The 17,066-nt window shown below is 39.7% G+C and overlaps 1 protein-coding gene across 3 annotated transcripts in view; it reads left to right on the top strand.

Annotated features, from left to right (window-relative positions):
- ZNF318 (zinc finger protein 318) overlaps positions 1-13,427 on the top strand; it is a 28,884-nt gene extending 15,457 nt beyond the window's left edge. For 2 of the 3 annotated variants that reach the window (XM_030035975.2, XM_041128400.1), the window contains 6 exons: positions 2,503-2,602; positions 3,383-3,669; positions 6,571-6,774; positions 7,257-7,356; positions 8,397-8,515; positions 8,964-13,427. In XM_030035975.2, coding sequence (XP_029891835.1) covers positions 2,503-2,602; positions 3,383-3,669; positions 6,571-6,774; positions 7,257-7,356; positions 8,397-8,515; positions 8,964-12,392 — 4,239 coding nt within the window. In that variant the 3' untranslated portion in view covers positions 12,393-13,427. The remainder of the gene's footprint in view (positions 1-2,502; positions 2,603-3,382; positions 3,670-6,570; positions 6,775-7,256; positions 7,357-8,396; positions 8,516-8,963) is intronic. The other variant, XR_003926413.2, reaches the window with a different exon arrangement.
- The last annotated feature ends 3,639 nt before the right edge of the window (positions 13,428-17,066 follow it).

Consider the following 17,066-nt stretch of genomic DNA (forward strand, 5'->3'; position numbering starts at 1 on the left):
AGGATGTCATCATTCACAGTTGCATACAATTTTCCCTCTACATTTGTATTAATTATCTCTTATAAGAATCACAAAATCAGAAGAACTTAAGGAAAACTGTTCTTGACTTTGTGCATCTGACACCAGTTTAGGTTATGGGTATTAATGTTTTCCTCTTCTAGTTACCTTGGTTTGTATGATAATTAGAGAGTAGTGGTGAAGAACATATTTTAAAATAGGAAACTGTAGTTGTATAACCATCAAAGGACTGGAAGATTCCTGAAAGTTGTTTGGATTTTCAAACTGGTGTCCACTCAATCTTTGTTGTTAAAATAAGGGCATAGAACCATAGAATGATTTGGGTTGGAAGGGATCTTTAAAAATCATCTAGTTCCAACCCCTCTGCTGTGGGCAGGGATATCTTTCACTAGACCAGGTTGCTCAAAGCCCCATCCAGCCTGGTCTTGAACACTTCCAGGGATGGGGCATCCACAGCCTCTCTGGGCAACCTGTTCCAGTGTCTCACCACCCTCACTGTAAAAAATTTCTTCCTTATGTCCGATTTAAATCTACCCTCATTTATTTTAAAACGACTGCACATTGTCCTGTCACTACAGGCCTTGGGAAAAAGTCTCTCTCCATCTTATAAGCCCCCTTTATATATTGAAAGGCTGCAATAAGGTCTTCCCAGACCCTTCTTTTCTCCAGGCTGAGCAACCCCAACTCTCTCAGTCTTTCTTCATAAGAGAGCTGTCCCAGCCTTCTAATCATTTTCATGGCCCCAACAGGTCCATGTCTTTCTTGTGCTGGGGGCTCCAGAGCTGGATGCGGTATTCCAGGTGGGGTCTCCTGAGAACACAGTAGAGGTGGAGAATCACCTCCCTGGACCTGCTGGCCATGGTTTTTGTGCAGCCCAGAATACAATTTGATTTCTAAGCTGCAAGCGCACATTGCTGGCTCATATCTAATTTTTCATCTACATATGCGTATCTGCATTAGAGACATTCTTCCAGTGTAGCTGTGCTAATGATACATTGTGTTGGTAGATCTGCTAGTAGAAGAGCAGCACATGGCAGAGGCTGAAAGCTTTTAGCCTACTCAGTTACATCATACTCCTCAGAACAAATCAGGCCATGGAAGGATGGACCACTGAATCCAAGAGAGGCTCAAAAGAAGTCACTTTAAATTTTTGGCCTAAGATAACCTCTTTGCTTTTTGTTTGAAGTGACTTAAAGAGGAGTACTTACACAAAGTGCTACATCAGCAGATAAGTGAGATTTCACTGCTTGCAGGATTAATTTCTTCATCTGACGTGGTTGAAATTTTGTTTTTAATGAAATTTGGCACTTCTGGAAAAGCTCTGTTGGCTGAAGGTGTGTGGTTTTCTCCTGCCATGACATACCGTGGTAGCTCACCTATGCATCTTGGCAGAACTTCTAGGCCTTTGTCTGTACTACAGATGTCTTTGGCTTGGGCTTAGTCCACCTTTTTTTTTGCTGCGATGGCTTGCAGTGTAAAAACTTGCATGCTACAGTTGATGCCCCTATGCTGGCAGAAAACCCAGAATGAGAGGATGGTGTTTTGGTGGTTAGAAAGAAACAACACAAAAATCCCAAAAAACTTGTGGCATTTAAGACGTGGCCTAACTGTGTTGGTAGATCCCCTTCCAGGGCTTACCCCAGGCAGGATCTAGGGATCCTGCCAACATTCACATTGCCACAGTAGTAGCGATTCTCTAGGGAAGACAAGGCCTTGGGTCAGTTGTTTGTTCAAGGGAGGAGTCAGTAGTAAGCTTTAGGAGCATTGTGAAAGTAAAAATTTGGGATTTGTCTCTTGAAAAATGAAGCTCGAAAGGAAATTGAAAGAACTTTTCAGGTTTCATTTTAGCATATTGCCTGGTTTCCTTCTGTGAGAATCAATGAAAACCAGTGAAAACTGGATTTGTGAGCTCCTCATGTCAGAGTTTACTTTATTGAGCAAGAAACAAACTTCATCCAGCTGTTTCATTTCAGACAGTTATGCCTGCAAAATATATTTGGTGATACAGTTATGATCAGATTGAAGCAGAAGTCTAAATAATAGCTGAAATTGCCCAGAGTCAAAGCAGGAGGCAAGGAAAAGGGCTGTGAAGTCTTTTGTCACTGATGGAACATGCTAGCTGTAGAGATACTGCATGAGCTTTGAAGACCCATTTAGCCTTGATCTTGCTCACCCCTGTAGAAGATAATCAGCTGAGTGTAAGTGCCTTGGGAAATGGTGCAACAAACAAGGCAGTTTTGGGGAATACACTGCCCAAAAGAAAAAAATCACCTTCATGTAGGGTTGAAGTGTGAGCACATGATATAGTTACGTACAGATGCAGAGGATGAGGTGTATTTGTTGTGTTAAAATACTTGAGAACATTTTGAGAACAGTGAGCAGTGTTCTGTGACTGGCAAATTGAGGTCTTGCTGTTATTCTTGCAAGACTGATTATCTTGTGTTGGGAAGAGAAGAAAATCCAGTCCCCTTCCAATCTGTTTAGGTGATAGAAGAGAGAGAAAAACTGAAGAATGAACGAGAAGCACGGCAGAAGAAGCTTTACTATCTCAAGACTGAGTTGGACAGGCTTCGTAAACAGCAAGGTACAGTGCATCCCCCCCCCTGCTTTTTTTTTTTCCACTGGGGTGTGTCTCAAGTCCTCGTACCTGCTAGGAGAAGTGAAGACCAAAATATTAATAATAGTCTATAGTTTAAAACTAATATTTTCATACTCCGGGCAATGCAGAACTCTTGAGAAAGCAGTGACCTAATTACTATATTAAAATCAATTATGTCAAAATTTGGCTGTTACACTGAAGCTAATAGTTGCTTTTGCATCTTCTTCGGCAGCTTGATAAGTTAAATGAATTGTACTTCGTGTGTTTTAGCGCTTCTTTCGAAGAAGTGAGAAATAGTGACTGAAGACAAGTCATCGTGCCTTTCAATTTTTCATGAATCTTATTTGGAGAAGGAAAAGTCCTCTCTAGACAGAGCTAACTTTTTTTATTTTTAAAACTTCTGTTTGGTCCAAGTAAATACTGATTTCCCTCACCTTTGGAAAGTGATAATTTCAGGGTAGAATGTACGATTAACTTTTGCTTGTTTGGTCACACAGGGAAATAGTGATTATTAAATTGATCCTCTCTCTTGAGGATTATGGTGCCTCTATTGGGGGTGTATATTAAGGCAATCCTTATAGAGGTGGATCGTGCAGATTTAGTGATGCTGTACCTGAGAGTCAGGTCCGTCTTTACAACTCCCTAGTCAAGATTTAGCTGTAATATTTTATATTAGTATTTTACTTGTTGCTGGAATAGTTGTACAGCTCTTAAGACAATTTTCATGTTGCATTTCCAACTCTTCTACTTCCTTGATTGGCTCAGGAGAGATGTTGAGGAAAAAACGTCGTGAGAAGGATGGACACAAAGACCCCTTACTGGTTGAGGTGAACAGATTACAAGAGAATATTATGAAGGAGATTTCAGAGCTGCATAAAGAATCTGATGCAGCTGACAAGAAGCAGTCTGAGCTTGACAAAGTGGCACAAATCCTGGGGATTAACATATTTGAAAAACCCCGGAAACCATCCGTGGAAGCGAAAGATTCCTTGGAAAAGAACAGCAAGTCAGAAAATGCAAAAGGTCTGGAGAAAACATCTTCCTCCAACAAGGTAAAGTCTTCTGGCTTCTATGCTAATGATTTTCCCACTAAGAGAAGAGGGCACTGGGGAGGCAGCTGCTCCCAAACCTTTACTAGAAGATCATTTGATGTCATTTGTTATCACATCTCATATGCTGGTTTTGATTGTGCATGCAGGTGAGAGTCAATGTATCCGTGCTTATAACTTCCCTCAGGGTTTGTGCAGTTCAATACCACTTACTGGTTTTGATCTTGGTTTTGCTGAGGTGTTGGATTGAACAGTATCATGAGTGTTTGTAGCTGTTTGGTCTCAGTGCCATACCAGGAGGACAGACTTTTTTTCTCGACAACATTTCTGGCATGGCCTGTCAAGGAGGAATGTTTGTAGCAGCAAAGCTCTCTGCAAGTTTGGAGCATGTTGGTCTTCTCACTGAGTGAATATACTAACAAATCGCAAGACTTATATATGATTGTAAGCTTAAAATTATTATTATGTACATGCTATGTGTTTTCTCTTAAGAAATGTCAGTATGCATCAGTATGGTCTCTCTGACGTGGTCTATACTACTGAGTGCTGGATATACTAAAGCAGGTTTATTGCATTCCAGAAGATAGTTTTTGCTTTGGAAGTAGTGTATGATAGTAATGTCTGAAAGGTTATGCATGTATTCAGAAGATTAATTATCCTGCTTTTCACATGTTTATTCAAATATTTAACAGAAATAGCTGATGGGAGATAGTAGATGGTAGATGCTTTTTGTGTAGACCTTACTGTATATTTTTTGCAGAGAGGAAAATGTTAGTAGGATAAGAGGTATAAACTACAAGGTCACTTGGATCAGTGTATCCTGTAAACTTTTCCTTATGCTTCATCCAGGTCTGGTTCAGAGAACTCATTAGATGCCGTTCATTTTAAGACTTGCTTTTGTGTTTTGTTTTTGTTGTTTCTTGAAACATCACTGAAGTTTAGTATCCACTTAATTTTACAAATCATTTGCTTCAGTCACCACATTGTAAAGCTAAAGTAGGTGACAATGTCTGTTAAATCCTACATTGCATTGTCATATTGCTTTCTTTTCTTGAGATATGGCATGTGTGAATATATTTTTCATTATTTTAACTTTCATTGTTTGTATTGTCCAAGCCCATAATGACTTGATCCCCTTTCCATAGTTTCGTATTTTAACATGGAAAATTCTGAGTTCTAGCCAGGAACATTTAATATTTTCAGATATCTGTAGACACATAGGACACTGCCTTTAGTCTCTAAAATTCACCTTGTAATTCTGATTGTTAACTTTTTTTTAATGAAAAGAAAGATGGTGCGGGCCTTTTGACACTGAGATTGTTTGACTGCCAACCTAAGGGCAGAAACATATGCCTTTCTGCTGATTTGCAAGGTACTTTGTAGTCCCTTGCTGCTGAACCTGTGTCTGTGTGTTGCAGTTACATAGTTGTTGCAGAGGTGAGCCTTGTTGTACTAAACAGACAGATTGTCCCTTGTGGGCTCTGAAGAGCAGCAAATTATAAAGGCATCTTTGAGCTGGGGTTAAGCACAAACTGAGTTTAAGAGTTGGCTATCACCTATCTATGTGAGAAGCATTGTCTTTTTAAAGTTCTGATTGAGATAGTGTTTTTATAGGATATGTTGGGTGGGTGTACGTCTGTAAATAACACGAACAGTGACACTTCTCAGACATCATGAACATCCTTCCATGCACTTCCTGCAGATCGTAAGTTGATCTTCTCATTGTTTAAGAGAATGTCAGCTTTGCAGTGTTCTTGCAGACAGAATATATGCAAGTATTTACTCGGTCACTTCCTACTCTGCTATCAAGAACTAGGTGGTATCGGGATAGTGCTATCTGTGGGGTGCATAGTAGCCTGGGTGTCTCTTCATTGTTTGATTAACAATGTATGTTGTGTGGGGTGGTGTTAATAGGAGAGAATCTATCCCTGATTATCAAATGGAATTTCAAGTAAGGCAGATGTTATTTAACAGTTTTGAATCTGCTTAAGTAAATTTGTTCAACACCAATAGTGAATAACTCGGAAATCATGCAACCAACTCGGGTCTAAGTTAACATGCTATTCTTTCCAGACTGCCATGCAGATTAGAAATGATAACATAATGGGCTTTCAGCCATTGAAAATGTAACTCAAATCTCAAAATACTTCTAGTACTATTGTAATCTAAATTAGCAGGGCTCATTCATGATCTGTTTCAGGGATTATTTGTTTTGCTACTCTGCAGTGTTAGTATAGTATTAATTTTGGCTAGAGTCCTGAAATGTATGATGTCTTTCTGTACACCTCAATGTAAGTGCAAATATCACATGCTTAAATCACAAGATGCTTCACTTATATACTTAGGTAGTTAACAAAACACCATCTTTCTATTAATGCTACGCAATGAGTCTTCTGGAGAATTCAGGAACTCTCAAATAATTGATAAAGCTGATTGAGTTAAATACATTTAGTCACCTAATTCTTACTTCTTTTTTCATTCTGCTTTCATCCAAGCTACTTTACAGTAATTTCTGAGTGCTTCTAGGGGAACCATTTTAGGTCTTCTGGGCACTGTTTGGCTAGTATGGTAGATTGGAACTATTCAGATCTTTATGTGAAACCCATAAAGTGGGAAGGGTGCATGCCATAGGGAATTTGTTCATTTGGTTCCTTGATTACCTACAACCATCCAGCCATTACATCTGGGAACCTTATTGAAGCTCTTCACTGCGGCCATGCAGCGTCTTAGTCGGCAATACCAGCTCTCTGAAACAGTGGAATTAGCCTGGGCACTGAAAAGCAGGTGATAAATTTTTTTTTTTTTTTGGTGTGTGTGGCTTCTGCTGGAGGCAGGTTCTGAGTTCTAGAGCATTATGTCTGTCCTGCCTTGTCTTAGAGAAGTGTTTCCTTTTGTTCAATTTAGGAATCAAAAACTACTAATGAAAAATCCAGAGGTAGAAGCCCGAAGCCAGCAGAATCCTCTTCACAGTCCTCCAAACATCCTTTCCAGTTGGCCAATATTTATGAGTATTATGATGCAGGGAACCACTGGTGCAAAGACTGCAATACCATCTGCGGGACCATGTTTGACTTTTTCACACACATGCATAATAAGAAACACAGACAGGTATGTTGCAGGCTTCCTTCACTAAGTGCATTTCATATTGCTATAAATGTTAACACTAAAACATACATCACAGAACTACATTTTACAAGAGAACCTGAAGTAATAATGAACCCAAGAAGTTGCTTATCAAATTCTTTTTCCCTAATGTTGGACTTGAGCAGTTTGTACAGGTACCAGTGTGTTCTGACTAGTGTAAGTGGGGCCTGTGTCCAGTTCACTCGGAAACTAGCATTTGATATTTGTGTTTCTTATGTTTACCTGTTCTTTGCTATCATTTACATTTTACCCTTTTCGCAGGTTATTTTCTCATTATAAATTGCAAAATGGGAGGGGAAGGAGAGGAAAACATAGTTCCTGTAAATATTTGCACGTTGATTTTAATGTTCAGTGTTCTGAAAGGATGTTAAAAAGGAAAAAGACAAGTGTACTTGCCTTGCTAGTGTAATATATGAGCCTGTATACCTCTGTCACTGTGCAAATAGACCCTGGATCCTTACAACAGACCTTGGGCTTCGAAGAACCAGAGTGAGACCAAACAAGACTCCATAAAACGCATCGATAAGATAACTGTTCCTGCTAAAGGTACGTTAATTTTTTTTAGCTTGGGTATCATCTCCCTTTGCCCTCCAGCAGGTTCCAGTTGCTCAGAGAAAGGAATTTCAAAACTTTACCTTGTTAGAGGAGCACATATAGATACTGTATTACTAGGTAAAAGACAAATGATTTAATTTCCTGGTTGTTCTTGTGGAAAAAGTCATGAAGCAAGAATGCAGGAAAACATAGTGTGGTTCCTTCTCTTCTTTTTAGAGTTTAGTTTTTTCTTTTGAATACCAGGTGACTTTTTCTTTCTCCAGTATAGTTCTGAAGTGATTTTTGCTAACATATTAGAATTCAGAACATGACCACAAGAGCTTGCTGTGTTTGGGCAGGTCTTGTGCAGTACTCCACACAGTCTTGCAACAGAGTCTTCCATTCAATACATTTTTAATAGACGTGTCCTTGAAAAGTCACTGATAAGTACTTGGTAGAGCGTGGATACAGAGAATCTGAGAAAGCTGTGTGGAAGGGGCTGTAAGTGATTTGAAAATTAATACAAGATTTAAAATCTGAACGTCTAAATAGGCCTGCCAGTGATCAATCTCAGTTTATCAATCTGTTACGTACTTCGAGTAGTGCCCACTAAAGGAAAATCTGCAGTGTGTTAGATAACTGCAGCTGGTTCTGTAGGCACAAGGATGTAGTCTTGCTGAACTTCAATTAAAATACTTGCGTTCTTTTTATAAACCAGGTGTTTAGTATTCGAGCAGACTATACCACAAAGATGGAAAATAGATTAAGACTGTAGGAAATGTTAACCTACTTGAATAGGGGATAACCTTAATACGATGGAGAGCACTAAAATAATTTTTTAAATCATACTAATCAAGCTTCTTCACTTTACATGTTTGCTCCTGGTAATGGTGTTTCCCATACTGTAAGCTTAAGGAGTACAGCATTAACTGTTCCAAAAGCAACATGGCTGGAGGTTTTGCTGTTGTTCTTTGATATGTTTATCTGGCTTTGTTAAGAGCTTGGCATTTATTAAGTTTTGTTTCTCTGATCGTTTTCTTCGGCCTTTTCAGGCTCTGAGTTTCTGATTCCCATTACTGGATATTATTGCCAGCTCTGTCATGAATTTTTTGGAGATCAGATCTCAGCAGAGCAGCATGTGAAAAGTCATCCCCACAATGAGAAATACAAGGTTGGTAACTGGTGTACCAGGAGTGAGTCATTCCTTGTGTTAGATTCTACTTGTTCTGTCTTCCTTTCCTGAAGAATGACATTTGACTCCTCAGAGTATATGTATTTGGTTATCTTCACTACTTTCTACTGAACTAAATAAGCAGAACTTCCCACTACATAGAGACTAATCTTTCATGTGCATGAGGTTGAAATGGTGTTTAAGTCCCAGTGTTGATTTTCAAACTCTTCCTGTAAAGTGACAGCACTGCTGCAAGCCACCACTCAATTCCCATTAAATTACAGAATGTGGTGTTTGTAGCATCGCGGTTTCTTGGTAGGAAGAAGTTTTCTGCTCTTTTAGTGTTGAGATGGCACTTCCTGAACAAGTCAAAACTGTTACAGAGCTGAATTTATTTATTTCTTTTTCATGGAAACAGTGGCTAAAATTGTGCCATTTATTTCCACAGAAATACATAGATGAAAACCCACTCTATGAAGAGAGGAGAAATCTAGACCGTCAGGCTGGGTTGGCTGTAGTTCTGGAAACAGAGCGCAGGCGGCAGAGTGAGCTGAAACGGAAACTAGTTGAGAAACAGAAAGAAGAGAAGGATGAGAAGAAACCAAAAATAATAAAGAAAGAGGAAGCAAAGAGCATCCCAGAGCTTGGAGAAGGGACTAGTGAAACTCAAGGCAAAATAGATTCTTCTGGGCGAAAAATGGGTATCAAGCTTAAACTGAAGAAGGAAGATAAGAAGGAGGAGAAAAAAGAAGAAAAGAAAGAGGAATCTAAAAAGGAATCACCAAGTCAGACTTCCTTTGGGAAATTCAGCTGGAAAAAGTCTGAGAGAGAGGATAAAACCCCGGGAGGAGCTGTTCCAAAGGAGGAGAGTACAGAAGGAAACAAAGAGGAGAGCAAGTGTCAGTCTGGGAAACTCCATGTCAAGCCCATTGAAATCAAGCTGTCTGGTAAAACTGTTATTCCACACACTAGCCCATGGACACCAGTTGTTTTCACATCAACACCAGCAAAAATTCTACCTAATCTACCAGTCCCCACCATGATTTTCAGGAAGTCTACTACTGCAACAGTTAGCAAACCAGCACCTTTGAACACCTTTTTATCCATAAAATCCTCTGGAGCTACCACCAAACCACTGCCTGTAGTAAAAGAAACCAATGCAGATCTTATACTGCCTCCGGATATCATCTCAAAAGCTTTCGGAGGAGAAGAAGTAATTTTAAAAGGGGCAGAGGAGGATCTGAAAGCAGCAGAGAAAAGCGAGTCTTCTCAAACTTCTGATATACCACCTTCACGCCCTCTTCCACCAGCAGTCCAGCAGGCAGCTGTCATCCCTGCAGATGAAGTAGCTCCAGGTGTGTCTGAAAGTGAACAGACAATGCTGGCAATGCCTGTGAGACCCCCTCCACCACCACCACCTTCAACTGCTTTCAGTGATCAGGCAAAAAAGGTAGAGAAACGAAACTCTTGCTTGGCCACAGCCAATGCTAAAGATCTCTATGATATTTTCTACAGTAGTGGTGGAAAGGGTTCGGCTGACAGCAAGCTTGCAAGTTCTGCACTTCCAAATGGAGAAAACTCTAACCTAACAAAACCTGCAGACTTATCTGCAAACCCTAGAACAAATAATAGCTCATCTTCCGTGAAGGAGGATTCTCAGAACATGGCTACTGAAGTTAGCCAAGTCCACTCAGCTGAGCAAAGCTCAGAGCTGGAGAAAACTGATACTCAGGAGACTTCAATACTTCATATTGAGATGAGCCCTGATGTTGAAAATGGTATTCAGAAAGATGTAGGTCAAAAATTTCAGCTTCCTCTTTCAACAGATGTTCGGACTAAATTGAAAGAAGATTCCTCACAGTGTAATAATCAAGTAACAGGGAATTGGGTTCTTAGTGAGAATCAGGCTGAAATGAACAAGAAACCACTTCAGTCTCAGCTATCGGAAATGTTGGTCACAGAACTGCCAGAAACAAAAACTGCTTCTGGTATCCAGATGCCTGCAGAAATTGGACTTGTGGATACAGGAGGTAGACAACAGGTAGGCAGTCAGGAATTCTGTGTTCTACAGACAACAGAGGTCCAAGAGCAACTTGGACAGGAAGATGCAAATAAAACTTCCATTACTAACACAAACATTCCTGGTACCCTGGAGAAAGATGCAGAGATGAAACACTGGGAAGTAAAAGTGGTAAAGACTGAGCTTAGCTTACACCCAAAGACATTGTTACCTGAAACACAGAATGAAATTAAAAATTTGGAAAATTCCCATTTGGTAGAGGAAAAGTTAAGTGATAACTGTAGAACTCACTCAGAAACTGATAGTCCAGACTTGCTCTGTGATTCTCAAAACACCTCAAAAGAAAAACCTTCAGTAGCAGTAATGACAGAACAGAATTCTGTTGATGCCTCCTTAAAAGGTGTAAAACTGAAAAGTGTAGCTTTGGAAGTGTCTCAGCCAGGAGTCCTTGGCAAAGCTCCCCGAATTTCAGAAACCCAAAATAAGATTTCAGAATTGACAAGAAGTCCTGGTGAATGGGACACTTCCAGAAGTAGTAATGGAGAACAGGTCATCACAACCCATTCTTGTTCTGAAAGTCGTTGGGATCTACCAAATACTCCAAATGTAGAAATAAAAACTGGTTCTAATGAAGTTAGTGCTTCAGAATTGACAGAGGTACGGCCAGACACATGTCTTGCCAACACAGGAACTAGAATTAGCGTATTAAAAGGTCAAGAAAAAGTTCCATCTGAACCTTCAGGCCATGCAGTATTAGATAACCAAACTCAAAGGCAAGAAGTTGCATGGTTAGTCAATGCCTGCTCTGCAAACTTTGTTGAACTCAGATCCAGTGTAGAATTAGTAGTTGAAGTTGAAAAAAAATCATTAGGACACACCGGATCTGATGCAACATTAGATAATGTTTTTATCAAGAGAGATGCAAAACAAGTAGGGACTGGAGGCTTTTCTAGGGCTCGCTCTGATCTTGTCCGAGAGTCAGTAGTTGCTTTATCAGCAGATTTCCATAGGGAGCATCTTTCAGAAGAAGCTGTCCACTTCCGAGAAACAAAGCATGAGGTTTTAAGAACCTCAGCAGCCAATGACTTTCATGTGAATAGCACTCACTCAGGATTGAACACTGAGCGATCTGAAAGTCTCTCTGCAGATGTTTGTGTGGATAACGACAAAGTTTCTTTGACATCAGAAGATATGAAACATAATGAGACTCCCTCCCAGAAAGCAGAGCTGGAGTTTAAAAGCACTGATTTCGGTTTGGGAGATACTAAGTTAAAACGTGAATGCTTCAGCATCCGTACAGCGGGACATTTAAATAAGAATACGGAAGAAGTCTCAAAACTAGAAACTATTGCCTCCATTAGGTTGGAGTCCAATAAACTTAAGAAGCTGGGCATTGAAAAAACAGTGGATAAAACAGAGATTACTGATTTTGCTACATTGACTTCTGGTAGTCAGGAAGATAAATTTTGCACACGGATTTCTCAAAAAGATATGCCACAGCTTGGATTGCAGTCCTCAAATAGTGACACTACAGAAGTGGTCATGCCAGTTCTAGAAATGCAGGGCATTTCTCCCATGTCTGAGATCCTTCTGCAAGTGAGGGAGAGCAAAGGTGGAGCTGCTGAAATGCTGTCACTGAGTTGTGACGGAGGCAACGCAGAAAGTCAGGCTTCTGGGTGCATGGAAACTTTCCTTCCTGAACTCAAAGAAACACATGGAAAGGAAGGTGGCTCAGGAAGCAAGGGAGTATGCACCATCCAGAGCAAGAAGACTGAGCAAACAGAAACTGCTGACAGTTTGGAAGCTACAACAAATTCAGGAATTGCTGAAAGCTTAGCAGAAAGCCCAGTGGGTTGAAGTGAACCCAGCCAGTCCCAATATTTGAGGAGCCAGAGCTGGGATTATGTATATGGTTTTTGTTTGGGTTTTTGTTCCAGTTGAGGGGTTTGGGTGTATTTTGCATCCTGTGGTAGGACTTGACTAAAGTGAAACTTATATCATCGGAAACCAGACACATACTTTATTCTGTACATAATTAATTGTGTAAAATGTTTTTTCATGTGAATTTTTTTGCCAATTTCTTTTCTATACTCTGCTATTAAAATGGAATCTCTCATTTATAATGCGTGCGTCTTTGTTGTTTATTTTGGGGGCTTTTATTCTTTGACCATTCTTGGATGATTTCCAGCTCACCCTGTTTGTGTCAGTAGCACCATGAGTAGCCCAGCCACTGGGACAAGCTCAAGAACAGCAATTTAGAATTTGAGGAAATGGAGACTTGCAGAAGAGCTAAAACTGAAAATTTCTTTAAACTGTAATGCATGGTTTTGTTTACTTTCATTGTTTGAAATGCAAGAATGTGATTAGAGTTGATTTTGTTTGTTTATCTGTCTCTGTGATTTGTAATTATTGTTGTATTACATCTGTACTGAAGCTGTTTCATTGTATTGTATAAGCACATGTATGGATGCCACATCAATAAGCAAGGGGAGAAAATCTGCCCGGCTGGCTTTTGGAGAAGAAGACTAATCGGTAAGGCTCTGTGGCCTGACACCTGGACCAGACATATTGAGGTCACTTACATGATTTGAAATGGGCTTTCTTTCATTGTATTGTGATCCAGTAACTATTTGTGTTAAATCATTTAGCAGCTGACCAGCTCTGAAGAAGCAGAAGATCAGAACCCTGGTGTCAGGAATTGGACTCGCTTCATGTGATACAGACACATGCATGCCTACCCTGAATGGTCCTTGAGCTATCAAAAGCTCTAGTGTGATGGTTCTCATTTGTATAGCTTGTTAAAGACTAAAGTATTAAATGTGTTTGCTTGGATAAATATAACATTTTTATTTGTAAATTGTTTAAAAAATAAACATATGGTGGTCAACAAGACTTTCTTCTTGATTTTCTTTTTTTTCTTAACTCAAGGAAACTGTTTTATTTAAATTAGTTTCTAACTCCTGTAGTAGCTGGTAAAATTGAGAAACTGTAGATGATGAAGATGTTCAACAGTTAGCCTGCTCAGTAAAAAAATGATTTATTCCCAGCTGAAGTCAATGGAAGAACTATCGTCAACATCATCAGTGGAAGTTTGTTTGAAGTCCTGAGCCCTATGTAAAGCTCGAGGTGGGGCATCGGGGGGGGGAACCCAAGGAGAGTTCATATTTCTGTAATCGCTACCAGCATGTGGACCTCCAGAGGGGGAAAAAAAATCACCATTTTTCTTCTGTTTCCATGACTGTGTGTGAAGAAGGTATGAAATATTTTTCAGAGTCATTATGGTGGTTTTCATATTAGAAATGTAAGAACTATTTAAGCTGAATTTGGAAATCTAGTATAAATGATCGTCACCAAAAAAAAGGTAATTAAGAAGGGAAGAGGGGTTTGAGAAAGGCTCTTTAAGCTGTTTTTATGATGTTAAGCAGTTACTGCATTGAATATAAGAAGTCTTTGTTAGTATCATTGCCCTACTTTCTTCAAATAACCATTTGCTGTCAAAACCAAAGAGAGCAAGGTTTGACATGCTTTGATACTTTTAAAATGGAGTTGGGTAATGAGTAGAGATTGCTTAAATCCTGGTCTATAAAAAAGTCCTTTGTAGTTGTTTCTTGGTTTTCTTCTATATTTTTTTTTTATTATATATCTGAGTTTATTTGTTTACAGTTGACAGCTAAATTTCCCCCCCCCCCATTTTCTCTCCAATTTCTTCAGTGAAGTGCTTGGTCCCTTGTAAATCCACGGAGGAAGAGGGGAGCTGGTTTTCTTGCCTCCTTGTATTGAGGGATATCAGTGCAGGGAAGGGAGATATTAAAGGGAAGGATGAATTTTTCCATAGTTCTGCATTTTAGATGGTGCTGTTTTGGGATACAGACATGCTTTCTGGTTAGTTTCCTTTTCCAGATTGGTTTTCATGAAGGTCTTGGTGCATGCAACGGCAAACAGAATAATTTGGACAATCGTCTTCTTCAGACAACCTTATTCGATGCTGTGTTACCTGTGTAGGACATACTGTTGATTAACTTTCATTTGGGGGAAAGGACATCAATATAAATCCAATACCGCTGTTTTCTGCTTTCCTACAGTTGCTTCTACAAGTAGTGGTGGTGTTCAGTGCTGAACCTGGCTGGCCACGAATGGAGAGCAGCTAGCACCAAGGGAAAGCAAGAGCCTTGCAAATGAGCCTTATCCCATATTTGTCTTCAGCTTTCCAGAAGCTGAACCTTCCTATGGTACAAATTAAATAGTACTTCTCTTCATGCCCTTTATTCACACTGGAAGAAAGATTAATTTGGTCTTTTTTGAGGTAGGACTAAATGTACTCCTCGAACTGCTGGAATGGACAAGAACAAAACAGATGATGTAGATGATGACATCTAGGCAGATTGGCAGACAGAGGCTTTAACACTGTCTTGCAATTTCATGAAATGGCATATATTTTTATTTATGTATTCTTTTTTTTTCTTTGTTCTTTTTTTTTTTTTTTTTTTTTTTTTTTTGTGCTGTGGTTTCCAGAGGCATGCAGTAAATGATTTATCCACTGTACTGGTCCCCTGTGCTGGCAGAGCTGTAGCATAGTGCACTGACTGGGAAGCCTTAAGTTCTAGGCTGGCCTTGGACTCTTGACTCCAGATCCTCAGGAGGAGGGGTGAGTTAATGGAGGGGATTTACTTGTGTGTTTGAATGGTGCAATACAGCATTAACTCTCCTTCCCGACCTAGTTCCCTAAAAGCTGCATAAGGTATAAGAAGTTACCTTTCTCCTGATTTTTAGAAAGCTGCAGATGATAGGGAGGAAATAAGCCTAGTTTGAATGTTGCTTTCTTTACACTACTTCAAACCAGGCACAAATACCTAGTAAATTCAAAGGACAATGGATTAACTCTAAGCCTTCATTTGATTTTGCAACCTTTAGTTTGCCATGATAGAGGCTGGCAGAAAGGCCTTTCTCCTGGATGAAGTTTGTTGCAAAACCAAGCTTTTTTAAGAGGCAGTGGAAGAAGAGTCGTGGAAAAGCTGCTGGTGTTCTGTCAGTCTATTGTACATCCAGGTGATTTTTTAATACTTCTTCCAGTTTCTTTTAACATCTGTGGCTGCATTTGGAAAGGAGAAGCAGCCTTCGAATGTTTACAACTTGCAGAAAACTTTAAAAGCAAAAGTAATGTTTTAGACAAAATACAGTAATTTTTTTTCCTGGGGTAGTCTCTTGGGCAGGTAAATCTTGCTTCTAGTTTGCTGGAATCTTGTCTTTGACTAAGTTTTAACTAAGCAGCAGATAGGCTTTTGGGGGGATTGTTTCTTTGTTTTAGACTTTTAAATGGCATGTGAGCAGGGAAGAAATGTATCAACCAGCATTCTGTTATTAATTTTTTCCAAATGTTTGTGTCTTAGTGGTAAAAAGTACAAGTAGTAGATTAAGATGTAAGGTCTCTGCTGTTTCTTAATTCTTGCCAAGGGTGAAAATAAATGCCTAATTCTTATCTAAGGGAAGCTGCATAAAGATCTTAAATTTTGCCCATGGAAACAGATAGCAGGAAAAGTGGGCAAAGACAGATTATTTTTTTAGCCTAGTAAACCCCAAACAGTTGTCAGAAATAGCAAGTGAAAGTAAGTGATGATAGCAGAAGTCTCTTTAAAAAAACAAACCCACAACCATCCACCAAACTAGTGCATCCCAAAGCATGATAAAACTGTATTTCTTTAGTGCAAAGGGCAAGAAAAGTTGCATGAGGTAGGTTTTTATGTGGCACTTCATGAAATACTGTGTTGGTTTATTACTCTCCTAGAACATTACAGAAAGGTAAAGGGAGCAAAATAATTCTCTGAGACAGAATTCAGTCCTCTTCTGCTTGCTGCACAGAGTAAGTGCAAACAGCCTACGTGCCACCACTGTAGGAGTATAAAGCAGCCTTAACATTGATTTTACTTGACTCCTCTGCATCTGTCTAGCATGAAGAAGGAGAGAGAGGTGCGGGTTATGGTTGCTAGACCACCTTTTCTGTTAACTATTTTCAGCCAATATGAATGTATTTCTGGTTGTAACCAGCTTGAGCAAAATCACGCAGCTGCAGACTGTTACATTCTGCCTTAGAGCAGAAACCCGAGGCTCCATATTCAGTATTAGTTGCTGGGTTCTGTTTTGCAATCCCACCTCCACCTCTTGGGCTGTCTTTTTGCTTGCAATGAGAAGGCTGATTACGATATGTTAGCAGTTCTAGGCTCTAGTAAAATGAGTCAAGCTGCTGTAATAATTCCCATGAAGCTGTACAGCAACCAAGGGTGCAGGGAGCAGAGCCATCAGAATTGCTCAGGCAGGTGGTAGAGAACAGTTGAGTAGCTGCAGAAGATAAAACCTGTATCAGAGCTGCTTCAAGGAAAGCTATGTTCCCTGTTACCAGTCAGCTGACTGAAGAATCTTCAGTTTACAGACCGGAAAGCACACACACAAGGTAACATTTTCAATTCTTAATCAATATAATTTTTCTTCAAGAAACTGCTTTTGTGGGGGAGCTTTAGGCGGAACCTAACCAACACT

This window comes from Aquila chrysaetos, chromosome 13, assembly GCF_900496995.4.
Source record: "Aquila chrysaetos chrysaetos chromosome 13, bAquChr1.4, whole genome shotgun sequence".
NCBI lineage: Eukaryota > Metazoa > Chordata > Aves > Accipitriformes > Accipitridae > Aquila > Aquila chrysaetos.